This window comes from Etheostoma cragini, chromosome 8 (assembly GCF_013103735.1).
Source record: "Etheostoma cragini isolate CJK2018 chromosome 8, CSU_Ecrag_1.0, whole genome shotgun sequence".
NCBI classification, from domain to species: domain Eukaryota; kingdom Metazoa; phylum Chordata; class Actinopteri; order Perciformes; family Percidae; genus Etheostoma; species Etheostoma cragini.
In genome coordinates, this window is record NC_048414.1 from 18008 (window position 1) to 32616 (window position 14609).

The 14609-nt window shown below is 43.0% G+C and overlaps 1 protein-coding gene across 2 annotated transcripts in view; it reads left to right on the forward strand.

Annotated features, from left to right (window-relative positions):
* The window catches only part of lamb4 (laminin, beta 4), a 55820-nt gene that overhangs the window by 17983 nt on the left and 23228 nt on the right, over nt 1–14609 (forward strand). The window contains exons 12-21 of one of the 2 annotated variants that reach the window (XM_034879194.1): nt 633–736; nt 901–980; nt 1196–1379; nt 1553–1678; nt 1781–1969; nt 2233–2345; nt 11653–11773; nt 12027–12204; nt 12607–12750; nt 13159–13390. In XM_034879194.1, the coding sequence (XP_034735085.1) occupies nt 633–736; nt 901–980; nt 1196–1379; nt 1553–1678; nt 1781–1969; nt 2233–2345; nt 11653–11773; nt 12027–12204; nt 12607–12750; nt 13159–13390 (1471 nt within the window). The remainder of the gene's footprint in view (nt 1–632; nt 737–900; nt 981–1195; nt 1380–1552; nt 1679–1780; nt 1970–2232; nt 2346–11652; nt 11774–12026; nt 12205–12606; nt 12751–13158; nt 13391–14609) is intronic. The other variant, XM_034879195.1, reaches the window with a different exon arrangement.

The following is a 14609-nucleotide window of genomic DNA, read 5'->3' on the forward strand; positions in this document are numbered from 1 at the left end:
CAGCGCGTTGGACAGTGTCCCTCAGTGTCTCTGCTTAACAGCGCGTTGGACAGTGTCCTGCGAAGTGTAGTAAAGTTGTGGGGCTCTAAACACAGTCCAGTAAGTGCTGCAGAGTTAGGGCAACAACAGAAGGACATGGACATAAGAAGGACGTGGACATAAGAAGGAGTCGCTTAGCAACACTTTCCAACCAGATGAATCCATCTCTGGACATGGTAAATACATTGTTTAAGTTGAGATGGACACTAAATATTTTATTTAACTGCTATTTTATAAACTAAATGCTGGTATGTTTTTGCAGAACAAATGTTACATTTCTTTCATATGGCAGAACATTTAAGAAAAAATTGCACTATATACATTACTTTTGAATTCATTATTTCATTTTGCGATTAAGGGTGAATCGCGATTAATCTGGGAAATTATGCAAATAATCGCGTTAAATATTTTAATCGCTGCCCAGCTCTAGTTTTTACATGTGTAACGTAGTTCAACATTTACCTTTATTCAGCCTTGTGTTCTTGCCTTTAGTCATACATCTGTTCCTTGTAAGTTATCTAGATATGTAGTTGAACTATACTAGTATACAATATTCTTCAACTACATAACATCCTTTTTTCTGTGTGTTTCAGTGTGCAGGTGTCATTTTTTGGGAAGTGTTGGGTCTTGTGATCAGCTGACAGGAAGTTGTGAATGTGACCATTTGGCAGTGGGACCGCTGTGTGATCGATGTCTGGTAGGTTTCATTTTAACGAATCAGTCAATCTCTTATGACTCCATTATGACTCCGTTGTGACTCTGTTATGACTCTGTTATGACTCTGTTGTGACTCTGTTGTGACGCCCCTCTGACGCCATTATGACTCCTTTATGATCCTGACTAATGTCTTTTCGTATTCAGGAAGGTTTCTGGGGTTTGGGAAACTCTGTGTTCAGGTGTTCACCGTGCAACTGCGATGTGGGAGGAGCTTACAGCACCACGTATGTTTCCTCTGATTTTATTCAGCTTTTAAAATGTTTAATGAGTGAATGGCTGAAAAGAAACTGATGATCAGGGCGGTTTAAGTTCCATATCCTAAAATCACATATTGGTCTCAACTATTAATTATTATTATTAATGAATTATTATCAATAATCAACTATTAATACCAGATAACAAAATCCTAACTAATCTCATTTTTTACTTCCTGTCCCAGGTGTTCTCCAGAGGACGGACAGTGTCAGTGTTTATCCAACATGGTGGGTCGGCGCTGCTCCGCCCCTGCCCCCGGCTACTTCCTGCCTCTTTTAGACTACTTCCTGTATGAAGCGGAGCTCGCTGCCCCGCTGCACGGAGGAAGCTTTCCTCCATCTACTCCTCCATCTTCTTCTTCTCCTCTGGTAGGAACTGAAGAGTCATGTGATGATCAGAGAGATCAGTTGTGTGCCTCCATGTTTCTGTGTTCACCTCTTAGTAATGGTGTGTGTTTGTGTGTGTCTGTGTGTGTGTGTGTGTGTGTGTGTGTGTGTGAGTGTGTGTGTGTGTGTGTGTGTGTGTGTGTGTTTCCTTCCAGGTCAACCCAGGTGCTTTGCCGCGGTGTGAGAAGTATTTCAGAGACCAGGGCTATGACTTCAAATTCACTAACGGACGAGTTGTTCTGGTTCGGAGGACTCCAGGACCCGCCCGCCGGAGGAGACAGGTGGGATCTTAAGTTTACTTCCCGTTTCCTGTTGAGCTTTCAGCCAATGAGACAGCCGTCCTGAGCTCAGAGTATTAGCTAATAGTTGTTTCTGTCCTGCAGCAGAGAGGCTTCCCTCTCGACCCGGGTCACCCCCTGCAGATCGTTACGCGTCAGAGGACAGCTGATCGCCCCGTCACCTGGACCGGTCTGGGATTTGTCCGAGTGTTGGAGGGGGCGGGGCTTAGGTTCACTGTGGACAACGTGCCGTCGTCTATGGACTACCAGCTCGTGATTCGTTACGAGCCAGAGGTATAGAGAGTGCTCAGGGTTCTGTTTTTTATCTGTTTTTTATATATATTTTTACAAGCTATAATCTTTTGTTTCATAAAAGAAAGAAAAATAGAAAACAACAATGATATTAATTGTAAAAATCCATTAAAATCAATCACTTCTGACAGAAATAACTAAGAGTAAACACCAGAGCCTCTAACCTTAATCGTGACTTTTATTCTTTTATTTTATTTACATATTTCTCTTCCTGTTCTAAAACGTCAACTGATCTTTCTCTGCAGTCTCCGTCTGATTGGCTGGCTTCAGTCAGCATCATCGCGGCGTCACTAGGCGACGGCAGATGCCACAGCGGCCCGACAGGAAGTAAAACTCTGATTCTTCCTGGAAACTCCAGGTGAGACTCAGTCAGAAAACAGTGAGAAGAGTGTTTTGATCAAAAGTAAAGGCAAAAAGAAACTTCACATGTCAAAATAATTCTCTTAAAGACGCAAACATAAGATGAATTTAGTTATACGTTTACAGAGACTCTACACCCTCCGTTGTTCACATAGTGACAACCAGAGGTCGCTTTCAGGTCACCTTTCACTATCAGTTAGTGATTATACATTATATCTGTGATCAGAACACAATGATTATAATGGGAAGACATGTAACAGTAAAGCTTGTGTTAAAGGAAAAGACATGTCATCTTTACTGTTTGTCATGATAGTTAGTGTCTGTGTGTTCTGGTTCCTGTTTTATTTTGAAGTCTCCGTTTTCTCCCTTGTCTTGTCTAGTTAGGGGTCCAAGCCCGAGGATGCGTGCACCGCGGTAATCGCAAGGCGATACGCGGTTCACACAGCGGGGCTGTGGAACCCTATTGTTTTTGCTAAGATTTTCCTCCATTATTATTCATCTCCGCATAAAACTGGTGCTGCAGCCTAAACCGTACATAGTGGCAACGCGCCATTTACAGGACTGGTCCGAAAGTCCGCAAAGACCTCAGACGCAAAAAATTGCCCCACTTCCGACACTAGGTGGCACTATACCAGAAAAAACGCGTTTGGCCCTATAACTCCCAAACCGTACATTGGATATTAAAAAAATTTACATCCACGCTTTCCCTGAATCCAAATGAATCTCTTGATGTGGGCCACGCCCATTTCCTTCTAGACTTTTATGCGTGAAAAATCACGATTTATCAAAAAACAACTTTTTCAAACTCCTCCTAGACCGTGCAATGGATTTGCACGAAACTTGGCACATAGCATCTCCAGATTGGCTTGACAAAAAGTTGTATAAAGATTTTTTATAGAATAAAAATTGCGCATATTACGGCCAACCAAATTTGTGTAGCTAACTCTGAAGAAACTGACTTTGCCATATCTCGGCCAAAATAAAATCTATCAAAGCCAAACTTGAGAACATTCCTTGCCATGACCCTTTGATGCTGCGAAAGAAATTTCACGAACATTTGCCACTAGGGGGCGCTATAAATACAACAAGTTTATATCTCATGAACCGCTCATCTGAATTTTACAAAATTTGATCGATACCATCTAAGCCCACTCCTGAGGTGGTGCTTACAGTGGGGTACTGATTGGTTGAAGTGGGCGTGACCTACGGGCCAATGTTCAGATTAACCACTTCCACTAAAGTGAATTACTTGAAATTAACAGAGTAGATGTACAGTGGGTAGCCGACCAGACCTACCAAATATTACACACGTTGACCAGCAGGTGGCGCTACAATGAAGACAGATCTGCACGAAACCTGGTGTGTAGCATCTCCAGATGGCCACGACAACATGTTGTATGAAAAATTTTGCTACGTAATTGTGTGCGCATTTCATGAACAAGCAAAGCTACTGTACTTCGCTTTGGGTTCCGCTTTCGTGCGCTCACCGGGTCGCTGGGGACGACTTGCGAGGGGAGGCTTGGACCCCGTTAAAACTGCGTGCAGTTCTAGTTTTACTTCCTGTCTTGTAGTTTCCCGCCTTTTGTGATAGTCTGATGTCTGTCAACTGTCCCATGTTAGCTCGTCTATTTAGTCCTTGTTTTTGTCTGGTGTCAGATCTTTGTATGCTTCATGTCGCCTTGTCTTCTGTCATCGTGATTTTTGTCTGTTGTCAGATAATAATAATAATAACAATGAAAATAATAATAATAATCTTTATTTGTAGAGCACATTTCAAAAAAAAGTTACAAAGTGCTTTAACAAGTGTAAAAACAATAATATCCAAGAGACAATAATACAAAAAGACAAAAGCATGAAAAAAATTGAAAGACTAAAATACAGCTAAGTATAAAATTTGTAAAATACAATAAAATAAAAGGGATAAAGGAAAGTAAAATAAGATCGGGAAAGGCTCTCCTATAAAATTATGTTTTACAAAGCAACTTAAAATAAAGATGGCGCCGCTGTGTGTGTCTTTGCGTTTACCTCTGCTGGGATTGTCGTTGATTTGCCTGTTTTTACTGTTTTCACTCGAAATGTGTCACCGCTGCTGGTGTATGACCGCTTGACTCTTCTAAGTATATGTAAATCTGCGGAGAAAGTTTCGATCTATGGCTCCGACGGTCGGTCAGGTAACTCCGCCGCCGCCTTTCCTGGCTTCCATTCCGGCCTACCTACGGCGTCAGCTCTGTCTGCCGCTCCGCAAAAATCGCCGCAGGAGACGCGGCAAGAGAGGAGGAGTACGTGTCAGGCTCAGATCATACCTGGCATCATCCTCCACCTGTGATCTGGGCCATCCATGTTTTCGATCTTCCGTGGAGTTCATCGGTTGCAATCCACGGCTTTCTCCGGGATACAGTTACCCGTGGCTTCGGCAGACTGTACCTGACTCCGAGTGTCCATCTCCCCGCTGCTGGAACAGTAAGCGCCCCAAGCGAGGCTGTGTCCACGGGAATCTCCGCCAGCTCAGTCGTGCTTCCCAACAGACTGAAAGGCGCCCGATACGCATGGCACTGATCAATACTAGATCTCTCACAAATAAGACTTTTATATTGAATGACTTTCTTAAGACCAATGACCTGGACTTTTTGTTGTTGACGGAAACATGGCTGAAACCAGGTGATGACAGCGCCTTCTCGGAGCTCCTCCCCCCCAGCTGTTCTTTCCTCAACTCCCCCAGAGTGTCAGGTCGAGGTGGTGGGCTGGCCACTCTATTCAGAGACAAGTTCAAATGCAGGTTATTACCTTCACTTAGTTTTAATAGTTTTGAACTTCAGCTGTTCGTGGCTGATTTGGATTCTCCTGTGTTGTGTGTTTATCCTCCACCAAAACTCAACAAGGATTTTATTTGTGAATTTTCTGAGTTTTAAGCAGATGTTGTTCCTAAATACGACAGTTTGTGGGGATTTCAATATCCATGTGTGTTGTCCCTCAAACCCATTTGCTAATGATTTTTAAACACGTTTGAACTCTTTTGGTCTTAACCAATGTGTGGAAGGGCCGACACATCATCTAGGCCACACCCTGGATCTCATCATCTCCTTAGGGCTTTCTGTTTCACTTGGAGAAATAACTGAAACTGGTATCTCCAATCACTTCCCCATCAGGTTTGAGATCAGTGTTCCACCTCTCGCTATTAAGCCTGTCTCCTCAGCTTCTAGGCGCCGCTCTCCTCATCACCTCCTCTTCAGCTGGAGAGTTTGCAGCTGTGTTTGTGGGCTCAGTTCTACATAAAGAATGGTCTGTTCTCTCCCTCTTCCCCAGATAACATTCTCTCTGAGTTCCATTCCAGAAGCACTGACATTTTAGACTCTATTGTCCCTTATCGGATTAAAGTTGTTAAACCAAAGGCGGACCCCTGGCTAAATGACACCACAAGAGCCCTTAGGCAACACTGCAGACAAGCTGAACGAAGATGGAAGAAAGACAATTTACACGTGTCCCTGGGTGTATTAAGGGACAGTCTAGCAACATACCAGAATGCTGTAAAGGTGTCAAAGATGCAGCATCTCTCTTCTGTCATAGCTAGCAGTTGCCATGAACCTAGACTGTTATTTAATACTATTAACTCAGTTATAAATCCATGCTCCTCTTCTCCGAAAGATGTGTCAATCAGTAGATGTCAGAAATGTCTTGGTTATTTTATTGAGAAAGTGGCATCTATTAGGAAGATCACCAGTGCTAATTTTAAGGTGTTTTTACCTGCTTCTCCTACACACTCAGCTGTGTTTGAGGAATTTAAGCCCGTTTCTCTGACATTACTTAGTGAGGTTGTACAACACATGAAACCCACCAACTGTCCCTTAGACATTGTCCCCGCCAAAATGGTGAAGGAGGTTTTTAATACCATTGGGTAGAGTCTTCTTACTCTTTTTAATTCCTGTCTTACTTTAGGTTCTGTCCCAGCTGCCTTTAAACATGCTGTGGTCAGGCCCCTACTAAAGAAGCCTAATCTTGACCCTACAGTGCTGTCGAATTTTAGACCAGTCTCTCATCTGCCTTTTCTTTCAAAGGTTTTAGAAAAAAATGGTTTTTCACAGTTACAAGTCTTTTTACAACTGAACTGTGTTTTTAAAAATGTCAATCTGGTTTTAGATCACACCACAGCACTGAGTCTGCACTGTTGAGGGTACATAATGATATTGCCCTATCTGTATATGCCGGGAATCCTACCGTTTTAGTCCTTTTGGACCTCACACCAGCGTTTGATACAGTGGACCATGCAGTCCTCCTCTCACGCCTTGAGAATTATGTAGGCATCAAAGGTTCGGCACTGAAATGGTTCAACTCCTATCTGTCAAATAGGAGCTTTTCTGTTATGATTGGGGACCTCTCCTCGTCCGTTGCTCCTGTCTCTTGTGGGTTACCACAGGGATACATCCTTGGCCCTATTCTGTTTTCTTTATATTTGCTGCCTTTAGGGGCGATTATAGGGAAGCACAACCTGTCATTTCATGCTACGCAGATGATTTGCAAATCTATTTGCAGATGAAAGCAAATGACAGTGTTGCACTAAACTCCGTGCTAAGCTGCATCGCTGATGTTAAGTTGTGGCTTTCAGACAATTTTCTTAGTTTGAATGATAATAAAACGGAGTGTATTATTTTCAGTACCCCAGGCATGCAGAATGGTCCAGCTGTGAGTTTGGGACCTCTGGCGACTTGCATGAGATCTGTTGTCAAAGATTTGGGGGTTACTTTTGACTGCAGCATGAAATTTGATAAGCAGATCAGTAACGTTGTTAAAATTAGGTTTTTCCAGCTTCGCCTGCTGGCTAACGTTAAGCCTTTCTGAGCAGGCACGACCTAGAAAAGGCTATTCATGCTTTTATCAGTTCAAGGTTGGATTACTGTAATGCTCTCTATGTTGGTCTGAATCAGACCTCCATCTCACGTCTTCAACTTCTTCAAAATGCTGCTGCTCGCTTTTTAACAAATACACCTAGACGTGGTCACATCACTCCCGTTCTCTACACCCTGCATTGGCTCCCGGTGCGTTTTAGAAAAGATTTTAAGATTTTATTGTTTGTTTTTAAAGCTTTAAATGGTCTTGCCCCACAGTACTTGTCTGAAATTTGAACTGTGCGGGAACACAACCGGTCATTGCGGTCTTCAACTCAGTTGGTTTTGAAAGTCCCAAGGTCCAGGTATAAACGGTGGGGTGATCAGGCTTTTGAAGTTGCTGCCCCGAGACTCTGGAACAAGTTACCACCTGATATACGTACTGTTACAGATGGCACTCTGTTCAGGTCCAAACTCAAAACATATCTGTTCAGTCTGGCTTTTGATACATAGCAGTGGTGGGAAAATTTCATTATTTTGTTTCTTTGTAACCTTTTCTGATTTTACTGTTTTCTATGTTTACTCTTTCTATTGTATGTTGTGATTTTACTCATTTTGTTAAAGCACTTTGGATACCTGCTGGTAATTGTAAAGTGCTATATAAATAAATTTTGATTTGATTTGATTTAAAAGAGTTCACTGACTCAGCTGACCTGATTTCCTCGGGCAGGCTGGTACAGAGCCTCGGGGCCCTCACAGCAAACGCTCTGTCCCCTTTAGTTTTCAGTCGAGACTCTAGAACAGATAGCAGGCCTCTGCCCGAGGATCTCAATGTGTGTGCTGGTGTATATGGGAATAAAAGGTCAGAAATATAACAAGGCGAGAGGTCAGGAAGAGCTTTAAAAGTCATTTTTCTTTGTTCTGGTTAAAAGCCCGGCAGCTGAGTTCTGGACATTCTGGTGTCCATCCATTGATTTTTGGGTTAAACAAGTAAAAATGCTGTTGCAATAATCCAGGCGTGATGAGATGAAGGCATGTAAAATGATCTCAGTGTCTTTAAAAGTTAACATAGATCGAATTTTAGCTATATTTCTAAGTTGATAAAAACATGATTGAACAATCTTTGTGATGTGCTGCTCGAAATTTAAATGACTATCAAACCAAACACCAAGGTTCTTTGCCACAGGGTTAATGTGATTTACTAGCGACCCGACAAATGGCAGTATTTGATTTGCCATCTGCTGAGACCCGAAGAACGGGATTTCTGTTATGTCTGAGTTCAGCTGGAGGAAATTATTTGACATCCATTTTTTAACTTTACAATGGCAGTTATTCCAGGGTCTGTCCATCTGACGGGCAGGTATATTTGTGTGTCATCACCATAAATATGAAATATAATGAAAATAAATGCCATGTTTATGGATAATATGAGGGAGATAAAGGGGGAAGCAGATACAAGGAAAACAAAATGGGTCCTAAGACCGACACCTGAGGCACACCATATTTAACTGGACAGAACTAGGAGACATAGTTATTTACAGACACACAAAACTTCCTATTTGAAAGGTAGGACGAAAACCATTCTAGGGCAGTACCAGAGATCCCCACCCAGTGCCTCAGTCTGTCTAACATGACGTTGTGACCAATGGGGTCAAAAGCCGCGCTAAGGTCCAGGTCCAGGAGTACAAGGACTGAGCACAGCACTCTCATCAACAGACATTTAAAGGTCATTGGTGACTTTAAGCAGGGCAGTCTCAGTGCTGGGATACTTCCTAAAACCAGAATGAAACTTTTCTAATATTTTGTTGTTTTCCAGTACAGTGAGCAGCTGTTTGAACACAGTTCTTTCTAAAATCTTTGCAATAATAGGCAGTTTTGAAATTGTTCTAAAATTATGTGGGAGGGAGGGATCTAAACCAGATTTCTTTAAAAGTGGGTTCACGCAAGCCGTTTTAAAATAATCATCAACACAACCAGCAGATAGGGAGCTGTTGAAAATAGAGATCAAATGGGGCCCAACAGAATCTATTACTTTCAGTGAAAACTTTGTAGGTATTACATCAAGTGGGCTGGAGGACACTCTCATTTGTGATGCTGTATGCTTTGTTTGTAGATCTTTGTATGCTTCATGTAGTCTTGTCTTCTGTTGTTGTTTTTGTCTGGTGTCAGATCTTTGTATGCTTCATGTTGTCTTGTCTTCTGTCGTCATGTTTTGGTCTGGTGTCGGATCTTTGTATGCTTCATGTCGTCTTGTCTTCTGTCGTTTTTGTCTTGTGTCTGCTCTTTGTATGCCTGCCAACCATGCCATGCCTGGAAGTTGTTGATAAATTCTGTATCTGACCTTAACTGCATTTGGGTCCAAGCCTCACTACTTTATCTGCCTGAAAAACCCGACCACTAATGGACCCAACAGTTTTTGAGCATGACATTCACCCTTTGGACTCTCATGGTGAATTCATGGTTAAGTTTTATCGCTGTCTGCATTAAGATCCCGCCTTTGCTAGGCACCTCATGAAGGTTCGCTGGCGGGCTGTGGATCGCAAATTCAGCCTTCCAGAGCTTCAGCAGCCAACCAGCCATCCTGTCTCCAGGACTGTCGGCCTTCCAGAGCTTAAGCAGCCAACCAGCCTGCCTTTTTCTTTGCCTACTAGCTACCTGGCTACAGGACCTGCCTGGCTATATTCTCTGGGACTTGTGGAGGCCCTATAAGAAATGACGGTCATCATGGCTCCGGACGCCATATCCTGCGTCAACTTCTCTCCAGCCCAGAGCTTGTTGTAATGGTTGCCCATGTCCATCTTCGGTAGCGGCTATTTTATGTGTGGGGAACATGCAGGAGTCTATTGTTGTTTTTGCCATACAGATAAAATATATAGCTGTGTTATCAGAGGCCTGGATTGGTAACACGCATTGTGTATGCTCTGATTTCGGTGTATTATTTCCTTTGTTTTGAAATGCTTTACTAATTAATGCTTCAATAAAATGACACTGGGTTGTGACATAAAGTCGTCATCATCATCAGCTCATCGATTGGACTCTGGAGAATGACGGAAAGAAGCGTGTTTAGAGGGTGCAGCCTGGCAGGTTTTCCAGGCGACACAAACCTCTGGATAAAGTATCTTGTTCGGTGGATAAAAAATTTGGATTTCTCCTTGGGACTATGACGTGCCACCCTGGTGCTGAACGGACCGTGGCGAGGTTGCGTAAGTTGCCTGTGTGAACAGTATTAACCCTCTGAGACCGAGACTCTCGCCCACGCGTAAAAAAAGCACCTCTGATTTATATTTTAATCATTTTAAAACCATACAAGCTCGCTACTTACCAAATTGTTGCGTCTAAAAGGTAACAAGTTAGCAGTTACGGAGGTCTCTTCTGGGTCTTTCTAGCCTCTACAGGTGTTTTTTTATCAAGCCTGGAACTTCCAGCCTTTTTCGGGGTCATTGAGCATTAAATCCAAACTATTAAATCCAAGATTGATGCACTTTATAATAATCTATAATTCATCGCGTTTTGTCTAATTTCTCAGTAACTTTACCTTGGGTCAGACACCCCTGAGCCGTTTTGTCGTCGGCCCGGCTGACTTCTCTTCCTGTTTTCCTGTCGCCAGTCTTCAGCCCTGCTGACCTGTCGCCTGTCTTCAGCCACGCTAACCCTTCAGCCTGCTTAGTTTCCATAGGCAGCCAACCATCGCTGGCCTGCCCGGCCTCCAGAGGGGCTCCGACAGTTGCCCAGTCTCCAGAGGGAGTTTTGCCCGCTCCACTGATGTTCAGATGAGTTTTGCCCTCTCCGACGGCCTCCAGAGGGGCCTTGCCCTCAGATTCGGCCTCCAGAGGGACTTTGACGGATTGACCGGTCTCCAGAGAAGTTTTGCCCTCTCCGACGGCTTCCAAAGGCATTTTCACCCTTATCCAGTGTCCAGAGGTGTTTTGCACTTGCCGTCATTCTCCAGAGTGTTTGTGCCTTTGCTGTCGGCCTCCAAGGCATCTTCGACAACCTGCTCGGCCACCAGTGGGGTTTCCCCTTTGCTGCAGTCCGCAGCCCTGGGCCTCATGCCTAGCAGGCCGCAGCACTTTGGTCCCCAAGCCACACTGTCCTGAGTTCCCTTTGTCCTCAGTTCCCAAGCCCCATTTGACTCTTGTTCCTCCTGGTTGAGTTTTGCTTTGATTGAGTTTTCAATTGCTGTTGACAATATACTGATTTATAGAGATAAAATTAGATACCCCCCCCCCCGTAAAACCTTTTGACTCTAATATGTCAACAAAATGAAACAAGAAATTTGACCTGGCTTTTTCCAATGTTCAGATATCTGTTCTGGAAATATATGCAAATAAGCAGTTTTTTAACAAGATACTTAATAATGTGCATATTTAACTTAATTTCATAAAAATTGTAATGAAAGATATATATTTTTCTTAAACTCAGTAATCAACTGGGGAAGTTTCATGGTATGTATTAGTTAATTATTTGTTTCCTGTTTGTCTGCAGAGGACGTATTCTGGACTCGGCGTTGTGTCTGAACACAGGCGGTCGGTACATTGTGAACGTTGTCTTCAACAGACAGCCGGGATCGGACGCCTCGTCCAGCTCACACATCCTGATCGACTCGGTGAGGAAGTCTTCATCTGTTGGACATGCTGACTGTCCAGTCAGAGCACAGCAGCAGGACGTAATCTGACTGTCCAATCAGAGCACAGCAGCAGGACGTAGTGACTGTCCAATCAGAGCATAGCAGTATGAATTAGTAACTGTGTGTGTGTGTGTGTGTGTGTTTGTGTGTGTGTGTGTGTGTCTGTCTCCATCTTTTGATACATTATTCTTGGACCAGTCCACTTGAAACTGTGTCTGTCCTATGTGTCCAGATGGGTCTGATCCCCAGGGTCCAGTCCGTCCCTGACTTCTGCTCCCAGCGTGACCTCAACTCTTTCCAACACGTTCGCTGCGTCGGATTGGCTGCTGAGCTCGGCCCGCAGGGCGCGGCTGGAGTCTGCGAGGGACTCATCAAGAGTGTGTCGGCACGAGTCCACAATGGAGCTGTTCGTACGTATCGCACCAAAAAAACATTACTGAGTATTTTTTTTTTTTTTTATAAATGTAATGATTCTACACTTTCAGATTTCTCATTATCCCTGTTTTTTTAATTTCTTTTTTTTCAGTAAATGGTTTGACACAGAAAGTTAATCTTATGTGGAATTTCCCTGGTTATTGTTGCATAAATAAACGTGTTAAACACAAATTTTAACAATTAATAAAGAAAACAAATATATGGAAAATTGCTGTTTAGCATGAGAAAATGAATGCTGAATGTGTTGTGTGTTGAATGCAATAGTCACATGTAAAGTCTGGATGAAGGCTAGTGCAAAGTGTGGTGGGGGGGTTAAGAGTCAGTGTCAGCAGGGGCTGCCCGCCTTTCTAAGTGAAGCTCTGGTTTCCCATTGCCAGTGTGCAGGTGTAACGCAATCGGCTCTGTTGGACCATCTTGCAGTGACCTGGGAGGGTTCTGTGAATGTAAACCCAATGTGATTGGACTTTGCTGTGATACCTGTGCACCACTGACGTTTGGTTTTGGACTTGACGGCTGCAAACGTGAGAAACTCTCACATCCACAAGATACAACACAATGAGGAAGTTCTTCTTATGGTTTTTCTGGCTGACTGAGGGGCTGCAGACGGCTCTAGTTAAAGGAAGATGTTAATATTATATTTTAATAAAAAATGATATAATCTAGGGAATCCAGTGGCACCTGGCCAGTAAATAACAACTTTTGGAAAATACAATTTTAAAGGGGGCCCTTGACCTTTGGCTCAATATATCTGAATGAAAATGGGTTTATTGACCATTAGATGATTTCAGAGCTGTTTCCAGGTGGTAAAAAAGCTTTGATTTTGCACCATTTCGGTTAAAAAGATAACATAACAAATGCTGCAACAAATTATGAGACATAACCAAATATGAGAATGGCCATCAAACACTTTTCTCCCGTTGTGTTTGCAGCATGTGAGTGTGACCCTCGAGGTTCGCAAGCGGAGCTGTGTGATCAGGTCAGAGGTCAGTGTGTGTGTCACCTGGAGGTCACAGGTCGACGCTGTGACCGCTGCCAGGGGGGGTTCTGGGGGTTTCCTTCCTGTCGACCCTGTGAATGTAACGGACTGTCAGAGGAGTGTGACGAAGAAACCGGAGAGTGTCTGAACTGCAGGGAGCAGGCCACCGGAGCACACTGTGACAGGTTATATAACACTCATATCTATGGTCTGGGTCAAAGCTTTATTCTTAGTGGCTCACGATGTTCATAAAAAAGTGAAATAGGACACCCACTGAAGGAGTTCAGGTATAACTAAATGAATGTGCTACATTAAAAGAAAATGGGAATGTTTTATTTTGCTTGTGCTTTAGTGCCTCGTCCTCTGAACAACACAGGGTGGCGCTAACACACAAGCTGCAGTGGGAGCAGTAAACAAAGTTTGCATTGGGATGGGAATTATTGTTCCAGGTATTAGTCACAGCCTCAAGCGTAACTATAGATTTTGATTGTAAAAGGCATCACAATATAAAGTGATGGTTTAAAACAAGTGAACATGGTATTAAAGGAACTAAAGGACTAAGGACCCCTTGTTGGGCATAGAACAAAGTTCTCCTGGACCGTCTTACCCCTACCCCTTGGCCCTTACCCCTACCCCTTGGCCCTTGAAACCAAGGGGTAGGGGTAAGAGGTGAAAACATACCCCTATGAAATGGGAAACCACTTGGTGACATCACCATACAGTATTGATCACAAACTTCCAAGATGCTGTCTCTGTCTGTTGATTGTGTGGGTTTGGACAACAGTGTGTGTTATATATTTTATAGTTCTTTTAGGTTCACTTTGGTAGTGCAGAGGCAGATGTTCTTATCTGTGTAGTACTTAGGTCTGTCTGCAATACAAATGTGTATACACATGCATCATGTGTACATATACATACATATACACCCTGTATACATGCTGTGTTGTATATCTGTTTCAGTTATCACCGTTTTAAATGTCATTGATGTTCACAAAAACTATCTCTTTATTTATCTCTGTCTTTATTGGTGATAAATTGAACATAACAGGCAAAAGCGTTACATAAAATGATGTTACAGAACCATTATCAACTATAAGAACCATAAGTAACATGTCGCACACATAAAAAGTCTAAAAAAATACACACAAGACCACAAACAAACAAATTAACTACAGCTGTTCTGATATTCCAGACCAGTCTGAAGCCTTTAGGCTCAAATTTCATCAGTGTCCCATATCAAAACCAACAACAATATACAAGTGCATGAACAATGAACAGGAATTAATTTCCAATTATTACAATAATACAGTAGGCTACCAATGCAATAATGTATGGGTACAACATGAACATATGAATCTGCTCGTTTTCAGCCCCAAAGTGAATCAGCTGCTGTGTCCTCCTGTG